General features: G+C 39.1%; 1 protein-coding gene across 8 annotated transcripts in view; it reads right to left on the bottom strand.

Moving 5' to 3' along the window:
• The window catches only part of CTNND2 (catenin delta 2), a 669,045-nt gene extending 642,947 nt beyond the window's left edge, over positions 1-26,098 (bottom strand). For 2 of the 8 annotated variants that reach the window (XR_007205226.1, XM_048311841.1), the window contains exon 1: positions 25,770-26,098. Coding sequence is in view for 6 of the 8 variants with exons in the window: in XM_048311841.1 (XP_048167798.1) it covers positions 25,770-25,806 (37 nt within the window). In the remaining 2 variants the exon portion in view is untranslated. The other 6 variants (XM_048311789.1, XM_048311808.1, XM_048311816.1 and 3 more) reach the window with 6 other exon arrangements.
• Between the last annotated feature and the right edge of the window lie 133 nt (positions 26,099-26,231).

Here is a 26,231-nt window from a genome sequence, read left to right as displayed (position 1 = left end):
TCACAGTGCTGCTGTTGGCAAGACCCTGTGAAGAGGATCTGAAACAAGTGGTGCAGTTATTCATGAGCTAAATGGATGCCAGAAACACCATGAAGAGATAAAGGGATAGCAAAAGAAATTTGCACCTCTCTTTTCGTCTGACAGAACCAGTAGGTGGAAGAGACAGATCTGTTTCTCTCTATCCTGATGTCTGCATTGGCACGGAGGTTTTGGCCAAACCAGGAAACAGCTTCGGCTCTCACATCCACTCTACGACTGGTCTTGAAAACACTCTCACTGCCAGAAGAGAGAGAAGGGAGCTGAGGACTTTTCCTGCAGCTCCACGGATCAATGCATGTATCCTCTAAAGGACAAAAAACAAGCAGCATAAACTGGAGCAAAGTCATTATACAGGATATATCCTTACAGCAGGCACACAGCAGAGAGACTTTCTGTAACAATGACCTAGACAGATATTACACTAGCAGGTGTCACATACATCTGGGAGACAGACAAAGCACTATTAATCTCAAAGAAAAATAATGCAGTGTGATAACGTGACATCTGGTCATGCACAATAAACACACTGTAAAACATTTATTCTTCCCTATTTGCTAAGTAAGCAATGACTCTTTTAATTATCCACATCATATCCAGGTTCAAAAGACGGCAATGAAAACATTTGAAACATTCGGAAAATGCTTACTTATGTGTTTTATACTTAGTAAAAAAGCATGTTAGTGCTTGTGGACCTGATTCTGTCCATGTTTATCAAGTTTCCCTGTCGAAGTCAATGGCTATCTGTGCACAGGAGAGAGCACATTTGGATAAGCAGGATTCTAAAAGTGAAAATAAAGTTCTACGAATGTAATTTCCAATCATGTTTGAATCTGGCTTTGTTCTTTTCTTCTTCACTTGAGAATTTCTGTACCCTTTTTATGAGTTATTTGCCTGGTTTTAATCCACTCGAAAAAAAGATGGTCTTAAAATGTCTTAAAAAATAAAAAATCACGAGATGCAATGACACTTTTCAACTGCACAGAGAAAGTGCCAATGTGGAATTAAGCATGTTTGGGTACCAAGAACATACACATTAACTGTTCTGAGGATAAAAGCAGTTTTTTTTAAACTAAGCTAAAAAAAAAATCAACACCACCAAAACCAAACCAAACAAGCCCCCACAAAAAAAACCCTGAACACTCCCACCGTAATAAAGCTAAAATGCCTTTCTGAACTAGTTTGAACTCCACTAATAGCTAAATATGTTATATTAATGTGTGTTTATTTGGAACTAACAACTGGGTTCTTTAAACAGCCTTGAACAGAATTCAAATTACTTTTTATACTGTATAATATGCTGCTTGCTGGATTTTCTACTGTATCTCCAAATGCTGGCAAAATTCTGCTTAATGTGTTCCATAAGTCAATATATTTCAACTGTTTCAGCGGAAAAAAAAAAGTCATACTCTCACATTTTTACACATACCATTTCACTCTGAAGTAAAGCTAGTACTATCACATTAGCTGCTAATCACTAAGTCCACTACCTCTTCTGTTAAAATCTGAGTGAAATTTAATTGATTTACCATGAGGAAAGGTGCAGAAAGCAAACTGTCAGCAAACTGGACTGAATCTTGTCCTGATTACTTCAGCTTCGGGATGTTTCAAGACCCATTACATAACGTTCTTTTATTTCACCTGACATTGCAATTTCTCCTTCAAGCATGATTTATATAAATCGAGAAAGCATCTTGAGTTGCCCTTTCTGAAAGCCTTATCTTCAACACAGCAGTTCCACCCCCTGCTTCAGAGCGACATTTCTAGACCCAGATCATGGTGTAAAGCTGGTCCTTGGAGCTCTCCAAAGATTCAATTCATTCAGAACACAGAGCCCAACAGCAGCATAAAACCCAAGTGTCTCTTGACAAAGCCCAAAGGAAAGGCTCAAGGAAATCTACACACCATTTAAGTGACTTCATGATTTAGCCACTGCTTAAGAGAGAAGCTTTGATGCTTTAGCCAAAGACCTGAGAGAACACTGAGAGGCAACAGAGAAAACAAAAGCTTGACTTTCTGACTAGCAGGTAGCTGCTCAAGGTCCACCAGTAGAGAGTGGTATTTGTGTAAGACTTTGAGACTTCACCTCTGCCTTGAGCCAATAGGAGACTGTTATCATAACTTCTTCCAAATTCCCTGAAACAAATACTAATGCCAGAAAAAAAAAAATCTATTATCTCTGGATTTTAAGAGGCCAACAGTCTGACAATCAAAATAAAGTGATTACAGGGCAGTGTTAGAGTCCTCTGAAAAAAAGGATCCTATGAACAAAGACCGCTTGAGTAACAAGCTTGAGTAACCTAATACAACTGAAGGCAATGCCTCATCTCTCCAGGCAAATAAGAAGCAGTCATGCACTGAAACATGGTTTGGAACATGGAAGAAGTAGTCCAGAGTGCAAATAGACTCAGAACTTCATTCTTGTGATAAATAGCCCAATGTATTTTTTAAAACCTCAGAGCAGCAGTGCCTTTAAGCCAGGCTTCTAATTAGCTACACATAATTGAAATATGCAGCTGTTAAAACACTGAGTATAAAAATAAGCACAAGAATAATTTTCTACTTGCACGTGCATTTCTCTCTCAATTAGTTATGAGATGCTCTATTTCTGAACTCCTAAGTTCACTAAAGATCTGTTACTACTGTAATTGAGGGAAAAAAGAATGAAGTCTCATTATCATCTGATCCATTTCAATTTATAACTGGAAATTATTAAAAAAAAAAAGTGACAGTTTTTGTCATTAAACTCTTACAAGAATTACCTTGTTCTGAACTATGTATCATCATATAACAAATAACTTCTAAACCATTTGAAGATGCCTAGGTTACACTGGTCATCACTCTTCAGAGAAAACATCATCACAAATTGGCATTATATTTTGCGAGAAACCAGGATTTAAAAGACTAATGTGTGTTGTCTTGGAATGAGCTGGACACAGATATTCATGGGGCCCACGTGTTTCCTTTATTTAGGAAGCAGTAAAATGTGACACATTACAAAATTATGTTGTTTGACAAAATCCCCAGTATTCATAACGGCTACTATAATTTCCCAATAAACTTTCCTAACCACTCTTTTACTAAATGCCCAGAAAAGTAACAAGTCTCACACTTACCAAGTAGCAAAATAATCCATGCTGGATACAAATACTGGGAAATGGACAAGAAGGTAGATTCAAAATATTACATATTAATCAGCCCTACCAAGAGGAGAAGGCCAGGATATACATCAGGATATGTGCCAGGATATATGGCTTTAACTGTAGACTGATATGACAGAAATGCATGAGAAAGAGAAAACTATCACTTTCTGTTACTAATAAATCTGAGAGTAAAAATTGATACAAATTACCCTTAATTATCCATCCCTAAGAACAAAGAACCAATGGTATACTATATAATCAAGCCAAGTCTGGAAAAGTGACACCTTAAAACCCAGGACTGAAAGCTGAACTTGTAGGTGTCTACATTGTCAAAATAAAAAGCACCCAGGAGTCAGCTGGATTTTATAAAGGTTGTCTGTAGTTTTTACTGCAATCTTAGGAAGAGATCTCTATTTCTTATGTAAAAGATTTGGAGAAGAACAAGCTAGAAATATAAATTCCTTTTTTTTCCTCCCTCTTTAAAACATAAACAAATGCTCTCTTGCTCTTCATAACACGCTTAAGACATCTAAAATTAATAAAGTTCAATTAGCACACCTGAGAAGCCTAAATTAAATTTCAGAAGTGCCAGTCAGGTAAGTAGTCATAGCTGCAGGAGAAACATGCATACTCTCGAATTGCAAACCCAAGCACCACCACACTTCAAGGGTCCTGGAAGCTTGTGTTCTACACACATGGACGAGCGTAAGCCTCATAACTCTAGTTCTTTATATTATTATTTTTAAGAAACTAAGTGGCATGTACCTTTTTAAGTATTTGGATATTCAGATATTCAGATATTGCCAAGTACTGAAACACTCAGTAAGCCTGTTTGATTGTAGAGCCAGGTTTAGGAACAAGTTCTGGAGTTATGACAGAGAAGGTGCCCAAAAGGCCAAGGGCATCCTGGCCTTTACCAGCAATAGTGTGGCCAGCAGGACCAGGGCAGTGATTGTCCCCCTGTACTTGGCCTGGTGAAGGTACACCTCAAATCCTGTGTTCAGTTTTGGGCCCCTCTCTGCAAGACATTGAGGTGCTGGAGCATGTCCAGAGAAGGGCAACAAAGCTGTTGAAGAGTCTGGAGCACAAATCTTATGAGGAGCTGCTGAGGGAGCTGGGTTGTTTAGCCTGCAGAAAGGGAGGCTCAAGGGAGACCTTATCACTCTCTACAATTGCCTGAAAGGAAGCTGTAGTCAGGTGAGGGTCACCTCCCGTCCCAAGTAACAAAAAACAGGACAAGAGGAAATGGCCCAAAGTTGCACCAGGGGATGCTGACATCGGGTATTAGGAAAAAAATCTTCACAGAAAGGCTTGTCAAGCATCAGAACAGGCTGTACAGGGAAGTGGTGGAGTCACCATCCCTGGAGGTATTTAGATGTCTAGATGTGCTGCTGTTCGATGGGGACATGGGTTAGTGGTGGGCTTGACAGAGCTTGACAGAGCTGGGCTAATGGTTGGACTCAATGATCTTAAAGGTCTTTTCCAGACTGAATGATTCTATGATTCTATAACAAAGCACACTATGCTGAGCAACCCCTATGCTAAAATGCAGAGGTGCTTGCATTTTTATCTGAACAGAATGTCATCATTTTAAAGCCACCTCATCAAAGTATTTTAATTGTTGTAGAAAGTTATGATAAACATTTATTACAAAAAAAAAACCCACAAAATTTGACTCGGTCTTCCTGCATTCCTCAGTCATATTTGGTGACATCATACACCTAAGAAGAAATTCACTTCTGTATCTTAGCAAACAACTGTAGCAGAGACCAAACGAACTCCATCTTCCACAAATTTTGTTACCAGTTGCACTTTTTCAGTTTGCTTTCTAAAGAACCCACATTCATTATGCAGTAAGTCAATCAGCCAAGATTCAGAACAGACATTTATGACCATTAATATTCTAAGACAAAGTTCAAACTAGACAGAAAAACAAAAGACCAACACAGAGAAACCTCAATAACCTACATCCAATACCTTTTACTGTATATTAACAAGGATCCTATTGAAACCAAAGTCTCCCTTGTGTTTTTGAGAAGTGGATAGAAATAAGAACCTAAAAACATTGAGAAAAGGCAATCAAAAGCTATGATTTGCCTTCTGGCACTAGTTTTGTGGAATATTTCAACAGTAAGATGGAAATTCAATAGTTCATGAATTTCAGATGGAGAAAGAACCAGGTCCTTACAGCTGCACATGAGATTTTGTTCGTGATTTTAAATTTGATAAGATGCTTACATTCTACCATCGTGAAAAGAAAACAAATTAAACCAGGGTTTACTCTACCTATAAATACATGGTTCTCATGGAATCATCCCAGAACCAGTGGTAATAGAAGCAATAATGTGAAAAATGTAACCAGTAGTATTACCTGTGGTGATTTAAGTAAAAATAAACAAGCTTCAAGTGTTCTTTCAAAAGGAAGGATAGAATATGCAACCAGCACACTAAACACTAGTGAGCAACTGAGAACAATTTAAACAATAACTTCTGAAGTGCATTAGCTCAGTAATGAATTCACTACCAAGGCCAGAATACACTATCATTTGATTTGACATCCACACTAGAACAGCTTACCAATCAGACTATTTATGTATTTTAAATATATATATATATAGCATTCAAGAAATATATCCAGACTACTGTAATTAGTTTTATTTCCATGATGAACTACAACCAGCATTAAAAGTCTAAATTCATTTCTAAAATCAATTTGTTCATATTAGCCACCAACTCCAGCTCTCATTGTTTTATTTGCTACAAAATCAAAAAGCAGTCCAACAGAAACCACTTTCCCGGGCAGTACTAACAGTCTGCAGTAATTTGCTTCATCTGGCAAAGGAAGACAGCTTGAGCTTCTTTATCATCTTCTGCAGGTGTGCTTTCTAGATCATGATTCATTCCAGAAAGACCCTTTTAATACACCTGCAGTCTCTCAGCTGATTGCACTGAAGGGCAAAGATCCTTAAACCCTTTTTTTTTTTTGAGTTTGTTCAACTAATTTTTAATCCAATAAACAGCATGTGATTTTGTTTGTGACAGACTCATCCCTCCTCCCTTTTTCTTAATCCCCAAATTTTGCTCTTTCCTAGAAATGTCATCAGATTTTCTCTGAACTTGCATGACTAGCTTCATAAATAAAACTTTTCAGTAAAACCAATTGATTTTGTCAATTGTGCTCATTGGCCTTGGCATTCTAACAAGTCAGTATTTTACTGGGACAGTCTTTATCTTTAGCTAGTCTTTTCACCATATTTTCTCACCACTCTATCCAAAATAAGCATCTCCGGTTAAGAATACATGCTATCCTTTTTCAGGAGGAGTTTTTTCAGGCTTCTAAGTCTGCAATGTTCTTAAGGTCCTTTTTAGGCAAGTCATGTACTTGATTTACACGCAGCACAATTTCTGCAGACTAAATATTGATCTTGATCATGAACTGTAAATGTTGTTGGTACATACAAATTATTAAATTCCTTTGGAGGTTATATAATTTGGGGGAAATCCCACTGCTTTCACTCATGTAAAGAGTCCCACTGATGTCAACAGAATTTTGAGAGTAATTATGAACAGGATTTGATTGTGTTGACCAGAATACAAAGATTCTCCATACCTTGGGGGGTGGGGGCAATGGTCCTAGGTCATATACAAATCCCCTAAACAATCACATCTTATAGCAGAAGCTTCCAAATCCCTACAGAACTCCTGAGAGCATTCTTCCCCAACTTTTAATCTGTGCTGATAGCTGCAACTTTGATAAACCACTTTATGTTTAAAGGCACATCATTACTGTCTAAAATCTCTTCAGTTGAGGCTGTGTGCAAGGCTGCCGTCAAGAAGAATTCCTAGGAATATTTCAACCTAAAATACATGAACATACCCAGGTATTTTTGGCACACCTATATAGAGGGAGGCAAGAAACAAAGCACATTTCATGACTCTTACAAGCTGCAGCAGGAGCAATTACCAGACAATTGCTTCTGATAGTGCCCTCATCGGCCCTAGATGCAGATGACTGGCAGTGACACAGCTTGATACACAGTTCAGTTGGCTTTGTCGTGTACATGTTTAACTGCTATAAAACAGTGTTTCTTAGAAAAAAAATCTGATCTAGTTACTCTTGTACTGTAGCTACATGACAAGAAGTCAATTAGAAGTAACTTCTAACAGAATCTGTTCCTGGAGGTTCTACCCTGTACCTATCTCTACTACTGAAATCCTCTCCTTCCTCCCTGCTTTGTTTTTAGGGTTTTGTTGGGCTTTTTTTTCTTTTGGGGGTGGGAGTTGGGTTTGTTTTAGTTTTGTTTTGCTTCCCTTTAAAATGCAGTGTGTGCTTAATGGTAGCTGGGCCTTTTTAAAACCTGGCAACTGTGAAGGGCAAGATTAAGAGTTACAAAGGAATGGAAAAATCTACAATTTGCAGACATCTAGAGCCTGCTGGTACAGGAAGCTTTGGTCAGATAAATAGTATTTATCTTAGTATATGCTCTGTGTGACATTAGAACTGTGATGTATTACTCCCATTTGGAGAAATTATAAACAAAGATTATTTTTTTCTAAAAAAAGAGTTCCAAAACCCGTCCTGTCAATCATACGGTTAGTTCCTAGCATCAAAAAAAGCCTACCAAAAATATTATTATCACAGAGCAGAAAGACTTCAGAATCAAATTTAAAGAAGGAGGGATTTTAAAGGTACCTGAATTTTTGGGAGCAGAAAGAGCTTTCAGGGCATGATCTATGACCTGCACTTCTCCACTTCAGACATTAGTGCAGGACCCAACAGCTTCTTTAACCAAACCCAGTTTTTGGCACCCTCTAGAGGTTGTGTCCCAAAGATAGATATTTATCATAAAATTCAGAAGAGCTTACAACCCAGAACTCAAGCCTCGAACCAGTGAAGCTTATTACAAAGAGATTTATGCAAGAATGCAAAGCTAATACACCAGAAAATCACTTCTTGTCTCATTCTTTGTGATCAGATTGCTCATCTCATTCCATCAGCCCAGGACTTTTGGATTTCTACAAACAACTAGAAAAGCAGATCACAATACTCCCCTGTTAAAAGATAGGGAATCCTCACATAACTGTGGCTTTATAAAAATTAGTGTTTCATTTAGTTTATGAGACAATTAACCAAACCAGAAGACTGCTGACAAAATAACAGATCACCCACCTATGCAACACCGTAAAATAATATTCCAAGCCTCTACTGCCCTATGGATACATTTTTATAAAGTGGAAAAGTTTGTTCATGTTCTCTGAATAAAAGCAGTATTAATAATCCAATTTGCCATCATTTGTCCAGACATCTTCCCACAAAACCCTGTCCACACAAAATGCGAAGGGAAAAGAACTTTCTATTGCAGAACTGCCTTCTGACTTTTTGATCAAGTTGGTGTTAGGATGCAATTTCCTATACTATATAATGAGGAACTACCTGTTCAGATCTCAGCAGATCATGCTCTTCAGATCCAACACAAACGTGATCAGGAATGAAGCATTAATTTCCTGCCATCATCACTCTATATCTAAAAATAAAGGGCATTTCAAGCAGATTTACACAGCTTTCTCAAAACAAAGCAGAAAGCAATAGCTCATTTTAGAGGCTTCATTACTAAAGAAAAAATCCCAACAAAACATTCTGCAGTCTGAATATTGAAGAGGCATTTCCCATCATGAGCTATATCACAAAAAATCCAACTGTGTAGTGTTTATTTTTAGAACAGTCTGAAATTGCAAGTCACTAATCCAGAGCTTTCCAACAACTGGTCTTTCATTGCAAACATCTCGCCTTGATTTTCTTAAGAAAGCAAATTTAAAAAAACCAACAGAACACACAGATCAGGGTGTCCAGAGTATCCCAGGAGCAACAGAATAAAGAAGGCATGTTATATCCTTGGCCCAGTTCTCTTCAACATGTTCATTAATGACCTGAATGCAGGACTCAAAGGAATTCTAAGTAAGCTTGCTGATGACACTAAATGGGGAGGAGCTGTCAACTCCCTCAATGGCAGAGAAGCCCTGCAGAGAGACCTCAACAAATCAGAGGGCTGGGCAATCACCAACTGTATGAAGTTCAACAAGGAAATGTGCTGAGTTCTGCACCTGGGATGGGACAACCCTGGTTGTAGGGACAGACTGACTGGAGATGAGAGGTTGAAGAGCAGTGCTGTGGAAAAGGACCTGGGTATCCTGGTTGATGGCAAGTTGAACGTGAGTCAGCAGTGCCCTGGCAGCCAGGAGGGCCAACCCTGTCCTGGGGTGCATCAGGCACAGCATCACCAGCCGGGCAAGGGAGGGGATTGTCCTGCTCTGCTCTGCACTGGGGCAGCCTCACCTCGAGTGCTGGGGGCAGTTTTGGGTGCTGCAATATAAAAACAACATTAAGGTTTTAGACACCATCTAAAGGAGAGCCACAAGGATGGTGAAGGGTCTGGAGAGGAAGCTGTATGGGGAGCAGCTGAGGTCACTTGATCTGTTCAGACTGGAGAAGAGGAGACTGAGGGGAGACCTCATTTCAATCTACAACTTCCTTGTGAGGGGAAGAGGAAGGGCAGGTACCAACCTCTTCACTCTCGTGATCAGTGATAGGACTCGAAGAAACAGCATGAAACTGAGTCAGGAGACTTAGGTTTGATATCAGGAGAAAGTTTTTCACCCAGAAAAGAGGGTGGTTGAGCACTGGAAAAGGCTCCCCAAGGAACTGGTCACAGCACCAAGCCAGTCTGAGTTCAAAAAGCATAAGGGAAACACTCTCAGGCACATGGTATGATCCTTGCAATGCTCTGTGCAGGGCCAGGAGTTGGACATGATGATCCTGATAGGTCCCTTCCAACTCAGCATATGCATTTTCTCTGATTCTATACATATACTTCTCCAGTTCCAGTATCAGAATAATTTGAGACACACACGTCACTTTATTCAAATAAGACTGCTGTGACTGGGAAATGAAATGAAGACCAGTTGCTGACAAAAATCATACAGCATCTGATTCGGAGAAAACTGTAATGAGACTCTTGAAATATCCTGATGATGGCTCCTCAAGGACCCAGCTCTAGCTACTGTGAATTCTGAATTTCAGGGGACTAGCTCTTGAATGTAGAAGGAGTGGTCTCAGACAAGGCTGAGTGGTGCTGCACAGACACACTCACTGCAGTCATTTGGGCAGTACTGGAAATCATGCAAAGCTCCTTTACATCCTGTAATATCTAAGTCTTCAAGCAGCATTAGAGTCTTTCCTTTGCATCTGCCTGTCAAGAAACAAGCCATGGTAACTAATCAAAGTCACATCCTTGGGATAACCACGACGTTCAATGTACAATCTGAAAACCACACACAGATTCCCATTTGCAAACAAACCAGTTGTCTACTGTGTTAAAAGCAAGCATCAGTGGGAACACATCAGGGCCATACCCAAAGTTCTTCCCCAAACAGCTTCCATTCTCAGTTTAAAGCCTTGTTCTTTGTTCAATATTAAGTAACATTTAAACTGATACTACAGTCCCCTAATGTCTGAATTTCTTTGAGATAACAGGGATGTCAAAGTGCAAGTCAAAGAACAGCTGTGAATTATGAAATACAGCAGCACTGTGCACAGGTGTCCAGACATGGCTTCATCAGTACTGCATAGAATGAGTCACTTCCCTCTGCAGCCCAAGAAGCTGCTGGATTTTCTCTGCCATGAGAGCACACTGCTGCCATCCACCAGGAACTTCAGATCCTTCTCTGCAAAGTTGCTTTCCAGCCAGCCGGCCCCAGCATATAACTGGCACGAGGTTATTCCAACTCAGGTGCAAAACTTGGCATTTTGCCTTCACTGAACTTCACAAGGTTTTCCTTCTTCTCTTTTCTCCAACCTGGTAATATGTTTCTGAATGGCAGCACAGTCCTCTGGTGTAGCAGCCACTCCTCTGAGTTTTGTATCAGATGCAAACTTACTGAGTGCAGCTCAGTGTCCCATCACGAGATCAGGAACAAAGATGTTCAACAATACAGGACACAACAGCAACCCTTCATGTACACTGTTAGTGCCTGGCCTCCAGCTGGATGTAATGTTGTTGACGACAACCCTCAGGCCTAGCAGATCTGACAGTTTTCAGCCCACATCACCATTAATTTATTTCATCCATACTTTAAAAGATTGAGTGTGAGTAGATTATGGGATACTGTCAAAAGTCTCCCATAAAGTCAAAATAAATGACACTTGTTGCTCTTCCTTCATCCCCCATGGTCATCATATCTCACCATAGAAGGCCATCAGACTGGCAAAGTATGTCTTCTCCTTCATAAATCAATTATGACTACTCCCAATCACCTTCTTGCTCTTCATATGTTTGCAAAGTGTTTCCAGGAGGATTCTCTCCATCACCTTCCCAAGGACTGAGGCGAGGCTGACTTGCCTGTAGCTCTGCAGATCATCTTTCTTGAAGGCAGGGATGATGTCCTCTTTCCTGCAGTCCTCAGGAACCTCCCATGATAGCCATGACCTTTCAAAGATAATTATTAGAGACTTTAAATCTCCTACAATTAGTACTTAAGTAGAACTTTTAATGCAGGTGATGGGCAGATGCCATGATAAAGAGGATCAGTATGAAATCCTCCACTCTTCAGTGAGCAAATATGGCAGAAATGCATGAGAGACAGATATCACTTTCTGTTGCTGGAAGAAACTAATGTCTAGAAGATAATTCTGAAGCCCAAATCAGTTGTTTATTAGCATTTGATGAGACATATTCTTCCATCTGTAACAGAGTCCACACCAGAATAAAAGGAAGGGCCCTACTGGAACCATCCTGAGATAGCTTGATAGTCACAGACCAGTAATGAGGTGCCACAGAATTTCATGTTACCACGGTCATGATGAACGAGCTCAGGTTTTCTGTAACTAACAGCAGGCCGTGCCCTAACTCAGGAAAAAGCAGTGTCCAAAACAAGCTAGCTAGTAGCTGGAAACACAGGAAATTAAGCCTAGAGCAAAGCTTATGAAAGGAGACTAAGGGATGTCAGGGAAAGATGCTGAACTGTGGAACAGTCCATTGGAAGTAGGAAAAAAAAAAAAGATTTGAAGTCTAACCATTCTCATGGATAAAGGAGGTAATGTACTCTGCTATGGTCACACACACAGGTAAACACACTTATCTCCTAGAAACTATGGGTTTTAAACTGAATTTTCTCTTCAGATTATATCTGTAGGAAACACTGTTGTCCTTCGTGCTGTATTTACACTTTTGAGGTGTAACTGGTTTGTTAACTCCACATGCCGTGCTGATTGTAATGTGACAACCCACAGGAACAATGGATAAGAAAAACAAAGACATGCTTTGAGCAGCTCCTAGAATGGAAATGTATAAAACCATAAGGAGTAATTGCCTTATGTGCATGCTTTTAGGATAGTGATATTTAGAATAATTAGAAGGCAGATGTTCTAAAATTCACTGTGAATTTCAATAGACCATACTATCAAGGCTGACTACGAGTATATAATGGATCAGAGTTGAGTAAATTAGATTTCTCCAATAAATTGAATTAATTGTGCTCAGCAAACATTCTTTAATTATTATTTTGACTGAAAGAGCAGAAGCTACAAAAGCTATAACTAAAGTTTCATGGCATTTGTTAGGTTTAACACATTTTCTTTTTCAAATTAGTATTGCATTAATAATGGGTTTGAGAATGTATTATATTGCTATCTGTAAATTATTCCATAACAATAAACACAATCTATAACATGTTCAAAAACATTATACATTCTTGCACTCAAAGTCATTGCCTATATTTGTTGTGTACTTTACTTTACTTAAAACACATGAAGTGATAAAGGCAACTTTTACCTAATAAACCAACTGCAAAGAAAAATCTATAGTTACCTTCTGATCCACTGAGCCAAAGCCTAGGGTGCTCAACTACCTTGGCCCCTTCCCCTTCTCTTTCCTTTTTGTTATTTTGTCTTTTGTTTGTTTATTTCTCCTTACAAAATGAATGCCAAGAAAAACTATGTCAGAAAAGACCACCTGCAAAAAATCATCTTAAAAGCGCTGCGATATTTTTAGACAAATACTAGAACAGTATTAATGTTTTGTGAGAGTGAGAAAAAAATTGCTGAAAGATTGTTCAAATATTTTAGGGCTTACATATGCTAATTGTTTTGCTGAAACAATCTTTAATTATTTCAACATCAACTTGACCCTTATTTAAAGAAGAAAACCTATGGATATAGGGAATTCAAGCATTTGTCCCTCCCTGCTCTGAGACAGGTTCCTTTTTGCTCGAAACAACAAAGAACTGAAAAGATTATTACTGGTACCACAGCAAGGCTGGAACAGAAGTTGTCCACTTCTCTCTTAGTGCTTAATGAAACAATAGCACCTTTTGCTTATAAATTAGTTTAATACCATTCCTTATAAACTCTAATTTAATACAACAGAAGTGATGGTGTAGGAAGGGACCAGCAGCAGGGTATTTGCTGATGCTTTCTAGGGCTTCATTGTTCTTGCCAAAGCAAGTTGTGGTTTTGCTCTTTAAAATTGTCACAGAGAAGGGACCTAGTACAGTTTACCTTTTTTTCTCCCTTGTTTATACCCCTCTAAATTACTCTCTTTTTACTCATTTTCATTTTCTTAAAGACGTAAAAAAAAAAGGTCAGTAATGACATTTTCTGTTTTGGAAAAAAGCCTCTTGCATCACATAATGTATGTTGTTACCTATTTTGGTAAATATCAGCTGAAGTAGAACACGAGTTAAGTTTTATGCCACCCATGCACTGAGAGCAGTGTAGCAAGAGCTTTTTGCTTAAGCAACATGGAAAGGGCTACATGTTCCAGGAGACAGAATATATAAGCAACCAGGATCCTATTTTCATGCTTGTTCCTGACCTATTTTCAGCCTCTCTTGACTTGTTTTCCCTTCAGCAGTCTTGTTGGATAGGTTTTTGAACTTTTCAGCACAAGGACCATCTGTGAGTATGTTTTGGACAGCACAGGTTCAACAGGACTGTGATCTAAGTACAGTTATCAAAACACTGATGTAATACAAAATAAAGAGCCACCACTATGTTTGATTGCTTAGGATGATTCCAGTCTGTTCCTCCATCTGCATTCTTGCATATGGTCTCTCATACATGGTGCATCTAATGAAGCTACAGCACACAACTTTCTAAATGCGCCCCGGGAGAGGGAATTGGTTGCACACCACTCTGCACAGGCAGAGAGGGCTGGAGCACAGTCCAGACTGTGGTTCTGTTTGTAATTGTGAAGGGTCACAGATAGACTCAGCCATGTTGAGCTCACTCTGTACTTCACTGTGGGAAACACTGGGATATTTACAACTTGCTTTAAGGTCCTGTTCTAATTTAGGTCTAAGGTCCAGTTCCACAACAAAATTAGCCTACTGAAATTCAGTATCAATAAGAAGCAAATACACTTCCACTCAAACACTGAGAAGTTTAGTTTCCTGTAGGCAGAATGGTAAGAAAGTTTGAAACAACAGCTGCCAACAGGGATACGGAAGGTGTCTCCTGAGGCTTCCACTATGAGCTAGCCTGCTAGCACACAGTGGAAGTAGCAGCTTCGGGCCCTTCACAACATCTTTTTTCATCATAAAATTATTTCAGCTGTAAAGTACTATCATAAGCTCTAGAGCTTATTAAAATAATAAAAAAAAAATTTAACAGGCAAGAACAGAATTCACAAGGCCACAGCAATTTCCATGATATTCTATTTAACCCATTAATGGCTGTTTCAAGACAACCAAATAAAAAGTCTATTCAAAAGAGGAACCCTGCCTGACAGAAATAAATAATGAAGTGATAGAAAGTATTGCTTTATATGTCTGTTATGTTTTGGGTAATATCCGAATGTCATATTTAGATACTATTAAAATCTCTGCGTATCTCTTCAAACTTCAAAAGTTTTGGATGTATAAATGCTCAGATCTTAAATTGCAAGTTCCTTTTTATTCTTCTCTTCTACACGTGCATGAAAAATGTGAAGATTAAAACATCAGAAATACTACAAAATGTTCTATAAATTCATTCAGCAAGGTAAGTCACCCTTTTGAAGGAGCTCTAGAATGATTCATGTGCAAAAAAGAAGCTTTGTGCTGGCCTTCCTTTCTTCAACTGTTCCTGTGAAATGCAGATGTATAGCTGTGCCTCTGAAATATGCTTTGTATTTAAAACATTGTGAAATCAACCCCAAGTCTCTAACCCTTTCCTTTCAGAGACTACATACATTAGTGCAAGCTTTGGATGCGGACAACACATTCAGAAATAATCATTCTTCTCCATGTTTCTTAAATGCACATATATTTATTTGTGGGATATTGCTAGTCAAATAAAAGTTTTAAAATAAAAATGAGAGAGAATTTGAACTCCGTAAATTTCCCATAATGTTGTTAGGAAGTGTGATAGCTACCTGAAAGTCAGATTAGAGGAAGTTCTTTAATGGTTTATAAGCAAAACTTAGTTTTCTTACAGTAAAACAACAAGACTACAGTATTTCATAATAGTTATTGAACAACCAGCTTAAGTGAATGGTGTAAGAGAGACAGACATCCATCAGGGTCTGTATCAAGGTGCAGGAGCACACATAAAGGCAGAAAAGTCTGTGTGGAAGTGTGGTACAGGTTTTCAGTGGCTGTTCCCATTCAGACAAAAAATCGGCCTTGGCAGTAAGTGGTAGTGACAGCACCTCAGCACACCTGTATAATGGATCAAGAACCTTCCATGTTGGAATGGTATGACTTGAGACATGTGTCTGGTTTTGGATCAGCTAAAAGAAGCAATATCAGTGCAATAAATCCTCTACTACTCCCATGGAGTTTGAGGATGGCTAAAATAATTTTATTTTTGCATCCTATTCCCTTAAATGTGCAACCTACTGTAGTTGATGTGACAGAGTTAGAGACTTGTAATGTAATTCACAATACTAGGTTTTAGAAACAACATTTAGTTCTGAAGCACAGCTACACATCTCCATTTCAAGACTCTGTCACTTTTCCATTTGTCCCATTCCTCCTGGTTAACTCATCTTTTTCACACCCACCACTCATTCTCAAGAAGAAAATACAACATATATTGCATAGTATAGCAAAAATATGAATATAGAGCATAATAGATACAAATTAGACACTGCTAAACAAAACCATGTGACAAAAACCCCCTTATTTTTGGCCATCTGCCAAAAATGTAGTTATTAAATCCAAAGTGGAACCAAAAGACCACATTTAAGTAAAGATTTATTAGAAAAGTATTTGAAAAACACGAATACTTGAATGTTATGATGAGAATATCAAAAATCAAGTCCTTGCTTCTTTATTACAGTATTTTACTGGATGCATGCTAAATACCTTATGAAAAAATGAAAAAAAACCAGCAGAAAGGGAAGAATAAATTGCTTTATTCCCAAGAATGCATATTTTTATAAACTCAATCACATGTTTTAGGAGGTCTGTACAACTTCCTAGAGAACAATTCCGTTTGATGACACGCATACTACAGTATAAGCTAAACAAACCTTTTACTTCCAGAACTGTAGTTTTCTACAGGTCAGGAAGAATCTGTCAGTAAAATAAGTTAGTTAAACAAACTATTATTCTGGGGTTTTTTCCTTCTCTTTCTCACTTCTCCACCATTTTTACCCCTACCTATAACTCATATATTGACCAAATAGTATAAAACCTACTAAATTCTACAGGATGAGTTTACTCATCCTGCCTGTTTTATGAGAACAGCGTAATAACTGTAATCTTCTTCAAAATAAAAAATAACAAAAAACGCCACCAAAGAAAAAAAGCTCAACCAACCAACCAAACAAAAGAACCAAACCAAAGACCACAAAATAAAACAAAAAGCCACTGAAAAAGCCCACCCCAACTGTTTCATGACAAATATTATCTTGTGGAATTACTGAAGAGTCAAGTGAAAGAAGGCTGAATAAATAGAAAAATAATATTTTTATTTAGGTACATCTAGTAAAACACAGGTATCCCATGGAATCAGTTGGATTTCTGTTACCAAATTCAACAAGAGTACAATTGGATTTTCCCTAGGGGAGAATACAACATTACATTGCTTTTGAGGTTAATATGCAAGTTACGTAACATGCATGCAAGAGAGGAATTTTGACATTTGACAAAGGTGCAACTAATTCCATATGTGTTTACAGCACAAATGTAGAATACATGCATGCATGCATTTCTTAAACATGTTCAAACTCTGTTTTGCTTATCTGTGTAAGATGTTCTGTTAGAACTGATGCACTTTTGTAAATAAAACACTCCTAAAAATGTATTTCTAAAAGTATTTGCTAGAATCATCAGACTTGATCGACTACCTGCGTTAAAACATTGAATTAGCATTTCTCCTATTCACTGCCAACATAGCAGTTATGCCTTCCAGTCTGTCTCCCTATTCCCAAATTCCCATCCAGCCTGTTTTTGGCCTGCTATAACCAGTATCTCGGATCTCCTTCTTTGATTTGGACACTGTGTACAGTAAAAACAACAACAACAACAACAAAAAAAAAACCAAACAAAAAAAAACCACAAAAAAAAAACCAAATGAAAACAAACCAAACCAAACCACAAAACGTAGAAGAAATTTATATAGCAGAATCTTTGGCTCCTTGACAAACATTGTTGCTCCAAGTCTGTTCTGTCAATAGACCACCAACAATCTGTCATTTGGAGACCTGAAATATTTTCATCACCACTAATCAAAAGCCAAGTAGTTCCTCCCTGGATATTTTTAGAGGGAAGACCTTGCTGAGAGAGTCTCAGGCAGAGTGATCCATCAGCAATGTCAGCCTGAGGACTCCAGTGGGCAGAACACAACTGTAGAGGAAACCCTGCTCCCCCTCACTAGCCAGTTCTCATTTGAGGAAGTAGTTACAAGGACTTCCACACAAGCAGGAAAATTAGGTTCTTTGAAGTGGCTTTGCTCAGCCAGCTTTCCAATGAAATGACACCAGCATGTTCAGGAAGTCAGATGCCAGGCCTCAAAAATCCAAGATGTCCCAAAATCCTAAAAGTTGGTCAAGTTTACGTTGCACTTAGCATATTCCTCAAATACTAGTGTTGCATCTGCTCACAAAAAAAAAATTTAAAACATAAATCTTATTCTGGAAATCAAACTAAATTTCTTAACATATCTGTGCAAAGTTTTATCCATACTAAGCTAAATTGAAGGCATAAAACATGATCAAAACCTGGAATTTTGTTTTTACCACACAAAAACAGATGTCTCCTCTGTTCAGTTCAAATACTGTTACTCTAATACACATGAAATAGAAGAAATATTTATTACTCACTAGCAAAAATTTACATCTCTTCAGACAGACTGGAAAAAAAACCCAAAAAAAACCAAAACAAAAAAGCAAGACCTATACATGCATTGTACCTCCAAGACTTAGGGATAGAAAAATAAGAATTAATAAGCAGATTACTCTTGGCTACTTTTAATTAAAAGGTATTCATAGAGAGGGAACATGTAAGCCAACTAATCAAAATTCACCCTCAAGAAAGGCAAAGAAGATACTTAAAGGTTACATTTTACACCATAGCTTTCCACTTCATCCACATAAAGTACTTGCTGGACAGATCTACACTACATAAGACACACAGAATATAAGGAAATGTTTGTTCCTTTCTGAAATGAGGAGTATTAGCCATCCTTTGGGTGCTCATTATGAGTCTGCATTGAGAATTAAGTGCACAGGATCCCAGTGGAAACACTCAGGGGCTAACAAACTTCCATAATTTGACCAGAATTGCATGCTTTGGAATTCATTTTTATTGAAAAAACCTATGTAATGACACATATTAGGAAGGCCTATATACCTGAGAGTATTAAACAATTGCTTATCAGAATAGTGCATTATGCTTCACAAATATACTACGGCTTCATGATACCAAAGATTTTTTGGTATCATGACTCTGCTTTTAATGCCAGTTCTTAAAACTTGTGATTCTAAATTTACCCTTTGATTAGACATGCATGTTTCTAATTAAGCTCAACCTGTCCATTCTTCTTTGAAGAGATTAAAGTCAGAGTCCCCCAAGACTCTTGAGGCTCTGCGCAATAATTTACTCATTCTTGGTAAAGGCAGTAGAAGTCAGAAGTGAAAAATAAGTGCAATAAGATGCCAAGCTTGTCAGAAACGCTTCCAACTGAAAATACATACTAGTGAACCTATCAAGTCTGTAAGGGACTACCATGTTTATTATGGCAGAAAAAGAGGAATTGGTGTTGCCTATCTCTGGCGCATTCAACTATAGGATGCTGTAAGTCATCAGTAAAATGAATGTATGTGTAGTAGGTAATCTTCGAGGTCTGTGGCAGATTACAATCCCTTCTTTTTTCCCAGAATGGGCCAAACTTTATCTTCTGAAAATCACACAGACATAGCTGAGAGGCATCTGAAATTGACCTCGTGATCCCTAAGCAGGAGGGGACTTCCAACCCTGTTACTCAAAATCCCATCTGCTGTGAACATAAACATAGTTAAATGTCAGAAGTAAAGAAAACAGAAGCCAACAGTCTTCTGTTGCTTTAAATGTAATGAAAATTTTGAGAATGCATTCTTTATTTTGACACTTTTAAAAAAGAGATGCACTATTACACTTCCAAGTTTTGCCCTGTACCATCAGATGACATAGATCAGCACTGCAGTGGAAACCCACATATAAAATCACGTTATTCTTGTAACTCAGGCTTCAAAACTATTTGCAGCAAGAATTCCACGATTCATCAATTACTGTCAACCTCCTTCATTAAAACACAAACTTTTTAGAATACCCAGAACTTCTTTTGTTCTAGTCACTTCATTTCTAAGCACACTAGGTCAGACAAGGTTCAGCTCACCATCATGGGATGATCAAGGATACAGGTGTTCCATCAGAAATACTCAGAAAGTATCAAATATGACTAATCATTTTGTTAAAATTCGTCAAAATGCTCACAGACTAGCCTAGATTTTGATTTGTAAGAATTCACTAGATATACCACTCTGTATTTAGTACCTACACTGTTCAGCAGCCCCAACTCCAACTTTCCATGAGACATCAACTTCTCGATTGCACAGAAGCTCACCTACTTTGGTACCACGCCATGCACAAATTAGATGATGCCATTAGGCATGTTCAAAAGATGCCCTGAAGTTTGGTTGGCGTAAGAAATGTGAGAAAGTGATGGTGTGATGAATGTCTGCAAGTATCTGCTTATTTAAAGAACTGACTCTACAAATTCTGGCATACAAGACAACAACAAGGTTTGTACAGACAAGATTTACCAAACCACTACACATGTTTAATCCTGAGCCATTTCTATTGCTGAAAACCTTTAAGCTGTTGTTTCCTTAGATAACCATTCTCTGATCTAGCTTTCTGCCTTCTCACTCTGCTTTTCACTGAATATGAACATCCATATTCTAATGTCATGACATTTTTCACACAAAAAAAAAGTGCTCATGAAAAAGCTTTTGCCTTCCCATATGCCAAACAGGTAAAGCAACAGTCAACCTCTTGTCAAGAAGAATGACTATTTTTGAACAAGGAAATTTGACTGGGACAACAACCACCTGCTTTCAAAGAAACCTGACTACAACATGCCAGGATTTGGTTCATGCATGCCATCTTCAGAGAAGTTACACTCTTTGCTCACATAAATCTAAAATAATGTATATATTAAAAAAACAAACAAGCAAGAAAACCCCCAAAGCCACCTATAGATCAGCTAGCATACCAGAAACACACACACTCACGAATTCCAGCATTCTGGTGGAAAACTGTAAAGGAAAACTAAAAGGTTCACATGTTCTGTTTTCAACATCCAGTGCATGTTTTCCTGCCTTTCAGATACCCAGCTTCAAAAATTGTAGAACTCTTTTGGGAAGCAGGAATTAAAATACCTTGAAACTCATCGCCTGGAGCCTTGAGTTACCTCCCAGACCATCCTTGCCAGTCACCCTTCCAAAGTGCTTGCTTGTTCTGATGGAAAGCATATACTTTTACAGGATGACGATTACAAACTTCAGTCATCCTAGTGGAGCTAAAAGGTACAGCGATTTTCTACTACCAGACTGAAACTTATTTCTAATTATTTTCCCAAGTATCTTAGTAATTTGAAAGAAACTATCTAATATAAATGTAATGTAAATGAATGTATAAGGGTTAAGTCTTATTCAGTGGGTTTAAAAGAATTAAGAACCCCATCAGAATATATATTTACACTACCTGTTTATTTCATTTGGCTACCTTCAAAAATTCAGCCTTAAAGAGATATTTTGGCTATTTAATTGAGTAACAGCTGACTGTATTAGAACAGAAGAATGTACCCATGGCTGAAAAAAGATGCTTATGTTACATTAGGCAGGCAAATTTAAGTTACACTGACAGTTTCCAAAAGTAATTTTCTTGACCAAAAGGAAGTCACTGTACTGCAAAGATTTTTGGGAAATGAAGAAATCAACTGTAAAGTTGGCAAGAAAAAAAAAAGAGTGGAAGAGAAAAACATCAAAAATATAGGAGGGGAAAATGCCAAATCTTCTGCCACAGAACATTTTATGTAAAGCTCCTTTGGGTCCTAGATGTTCTTGATTTTGCATGCTACAAGTCAAACTCTGCATACTTGTGGCTTCTTAAAATGAATTAAAACAAGTGGAAAATAATGCATTATATAGTAGAATTATTATGATTAACACAATAAACCAAAATAAAATGTAACATCAAACATGGTAATTTTATATATGAATTTTAAAAAGTTAACACCCTTTTGGCAGCTCTAAGAAGTACAAAGTTTTGAAGTTCCATTAGAAACCTGGGGGGTTTCTTGGGGGGATTTAGGTTGGGTGGTTTTTTGGGTTTTTTTCGGAAGCTTCAATAAAATAGGCAGTGACCAAAAGGACAAGATAATACATTCTGTTCAGTGCTTTATGTGTCTTGAAATTATTGCTTATCACTATAATAGAATTTTGTGAAGTAGAATGGGCAGATTAAGAGTCAGTAGGATGTACTAGAAGCTACCATGCCAAGAGCAATTTGAACAAATGTTAAATGCTCACTCTCCTAGATAATGAAATGTTTTTGTTTCTTAGTTGTAGACTAAACTGGCAGTTTATATAAGAAAAAAAAATCTATTAACATGGCAACTGGTTTACATACAAACAGATACCATATTTCCTTTTCAATACTATTGACCTTAACTTTTGTCCAGCATAGATCCAGAGAATCTGCTCAGGCAACCTGCTTTTACTACCCATTCACTACACAAAGTTAGCACATCCCAAGGGGATAGAAGAAATTGTTTCACTGTGTCATGCTGCATTCAGATTTCTTCCTAGGTAAGCCTCACTACCAAGGAGCCATCTAGCCAAAGGGTCCTGTGGTTCTGCAGTGAATGAGCTGAGGACTACATACCTGTCCTGCATGCAGACTTCCTATTTACATGAAAGAAATTACTTTTCCCATCATGCCCTCATGAAAAAAGGTCAGAAATATAATGTTTTTCCTGGTATAATGTCTTCTGTCATGACAAAAGCAATTTCTTAAGAGCAAATGTGGTTTAGTCCAATTTGAGAGTCATTCTGTCACTTCAAAAATAAATTTTCCATATTTAAAAATGCTGCTTGTATTAAGGTCTATTGTTTACTTGTATGTTATTAATAACTCTACTAACAAATTTAATATTATTCAGTTAAATAAGCATCCAAAATTCATCCTGTAATAAGATCTTAGTGAAACCTTCAAAGAGGAAAAACAATCACTTTCATTTTTGTAAAGCCTCAGCTGTAACTTCAAATATCAAACTCTTTGTGACTTACAAGGACTATCAGTAAGTATCAAAACAACAGGTCCTTATTTAAGTAAAGAGTACTGTAATAATGCATTTTCCGTATCTTGCTGCTACTCCTGAAAACAGTTGCTTCTAGGATAGAAACATATGCCTAAAATCCTAACAAAGATATGCTGGAATTTCCACAAGTGATCGGCTCTAAAAATCATATCACACTGAACCATGAAATAGAAAATGTATCTGAAATTTAGTGCAAAATTTAACACTCATGAGTTCCACTGATTCTGTTATCTGCTCCATTTACATGCCAATCTACACCCCTACCTAAAAATGCTTTTCTCAAAACCCTTAAAATAAACTACTCCAGCACTTCCTTTGTAGCATAAGTTGATTTTACACGTCTTGAGAAACAAATACTCAACACCGAACCATAGCCATTAAATTGATACCATCCATCAGCAAAGGTAAATTATGCAAATCAGAATTATGCAAACACCTTTCTTTTTTAGTTGCTACTATTTCTATTTTGTGCAGCTGTCTGTTAGAGCTCATTATGTGAGGATGAAATTATTTTAGTATCATTATCAAAAAAAAACCACAGCAAAAGTCAGAGGCTTGTCACCGATGAGGTATTTATTGCTTTTAACATCTATTAAGGCAGCTGACAAACAGAACTCGAGCACTGTAGCTGGAGTCCTCTCCCAAAAGCATCTTTCTTACAATCCACAAAAAGTCATGCAACTGGCATTTGGGAATAAATACTTTGCTTCCTACCAGCAGCTTTGGGGGGTATTTCCCTTGGTACATATACACAGCACAGCCCGCTACTCCTTTTTTTTCAAGCCTCTCTTATATAACAGACTGCAAAAAACCATCTCTGAACAACGTGATCAAGATGCGATCTCCTGTTTTGGAACTACAACGTTCAACATAATCACATTCAACCCAGTCCCGAGCTATTAATCAACTTCTTACTAATGATGATGATCGATCGCAACTTCTCTGCAGTTTTGCAGCTGACAGTCAGTCAAGGCTCCCAAAGGATCAGGTCACTCACAGACCGAAATGAGACAGCTTCACCAACTCGGCTCAGAAATTAGTCTTACAAGAGTATTTGATGATCGTAGGTTTTGCTTAAATATCACAGTCTTTCTAGGTGGTTTGGGTTTAGTGTTGGGGCTCCTCCCCAGATAACCTGTGCAAAAGGCAACAAAAGCCCAAAAGCCACTCGAGTCTCAGAGGCCCACAAGTAGGATATACAGCAGCTTTCTCTGGAGACCTGCCCTTAAACCCTTCATGCCATATCATTTATACACTGGCCAACTAAGTAGGCTGTCTGAAAAAGATAAACCCAGCCTACATGAGTTACATAATCAGTTTACTTTTTAAGACAGGATGAATATACCCTTAAGTACAGAATGGCAAAGATTTTTTTCCCTCTCTTGATTTTGCAAAAGACACAACAGACTTACATAAACTCCATATAATTCTGGGTTGTCCTCTGTCTTGAGGTACGTAAGTCTTGACATACCCTATGGAGAGGTTTGCTACAAAGCCGAGCTCAGGCTGACTCACTGTTTTCACTTTACATATAGGCTACCTATAAAGACTTTGAAAATAAACCTGCAATATGAGGTTTTTACTTCACCTTGTTATTGCCAATAAAAAGACATACATGTTTTAAGGGGCACAGATGTCAGTTTCTACAGCCAATAAAGTTAAGAGCTGGGTGATCAATAAAGGAGACTATTCCTTTCTAACTATTTCTTCCAAGTTTTGGATTTTTTTTTTCTGTAATGCATAGAGTGACACCCTGAATCCAAACAAAACACACCCCAACAAAGTAAAAGAAAATGTATCTGCACAAGATACTGTATTACACTCTTCCATGCATTAGTCCTTCCAGTCCCTCCAGGGGAAATTTAACATAGTTTCTAAAATTATCTCTCTCCAGGGTTTTTCATTTTTCTCCAAGATCCCCGGCCAGATGAATTTGTGTATTGCATGTACTGCCTGTGCCGCTGCACCTCCTTCCTCTGTGGTGACTTGATTCAGCTGAAGCTACGATTTGACCGATCGATGCAAGCACATTACACACCAGAATAAGAGTAAGGTAAGGGTAAAGGAAAGAAAAGCATCTCTCCTTTCAGCCATTAAATATAGATCAACGAAATATCACAGTGCACATCGCGGCTCCCCTCCCCACCCCCTCCGCCCGCTCCTCGAGTGCAGGATTTCGCAGACGGTGGCTTCAAAGGAAGAACACACACCCCACACACCCCTCCGCACACACACAGACACACACATAGACATACACAGGCAGCACAGACACACAGAAACACGCAGCAGCCGTCGCTCGGAGCCGCCCCAGGGCCCGGGCTCCGCGCAGGGCCGGGTGCTGCCCCCGCCCGCGGGGTCCCCGGGCCCCTTCTTCTTCTTCCTCCTCTTCCTCCTCCTCCTTCTCCCTGGCCCATGACTTCACTGCTGTAACGAGCACATTAGTGCAGGGCGTCGGGAGACACGGTGCCGCGGATGCCCTACATAAGCAACGACTAACGTAGAAAGAAAGGGAGGAAAGCGATGGAGGGGGGGAGGCCCGGGAGAAAGAACCATGAGGAAATAACGCACTTTGTTACCTTTCGGCTGAAGGCACAAACACCTCTCCTTGCAGCCCAGCCCAGCCCCGCTGCCTCGCCGAGGGGAGCAGCGCAGGACCCCGCACCAAGAAGAAATATCACGCAGGCGGGAAGGGTGTGTGAGGGGGAGGGGGACGGACCTGGCACCATTACGGTGCCTGTCGTACTCACCGATCGGCGCCGATTCAGCCTGCTTGCTCCCAAACATATACCAAAACCCAAGAGCAAATCCTCAGTCCGCTAGGCAAGAATGAAGGGGGGGTGGGGGGGGGCGAGCAACGGCCCCGGGCTTCACCGCAAGGTCCTGACCTTGCCCAGCTGCAGCATCTTCGGCTTGCCCCCCCCCCCCAGGGCTTGCGTGTGCGCCCGTGTGCGCCCGTGTGTCCCCGTGTCCGTGCGAGCGCGCCGATCCGGCTCCGAGGGGCTCGGCCGCAGGACAGCTGCCCGCTGGCTGCCGGGGCGAGGAGGGCTCGGCATCCACCGCCCCGCCGCTGGGGCGAGGCGCGGGGCCGCTGCGGCGGCGGCGGCTGGGGCAGGCTGCGCGGCGGCGCCGTAGCGCAGCGCGCCGGGCGGGCGCACCGGCCGCGGGATGTGGCCGAAGGAGACACAGCCGCCGCCGCAGCATCTGCCGCC

Source organism: Corvus hawaiiensis, chromosome 1 (assembly GCF_020740725.1).
Source record: "Corvus hawaiiensis isolate bCorHaw1 chromosome 1, bCorHaw1.pri.cur, whole genome shotgun sequence".
In the NCBI taxonomy this organism is placed as follows: domain Eukaryota; kingdom Metazoa; phylum Chordata; class Aves; order Passeriformes; family Corvidae; genus Corvus; species Corvus hawaiiensis.
The sequence above is the reverse complement of the archived record's forward strand: the minus strand, read 5'-3'. Positions and strand labels throughout refer to the sequence as shown.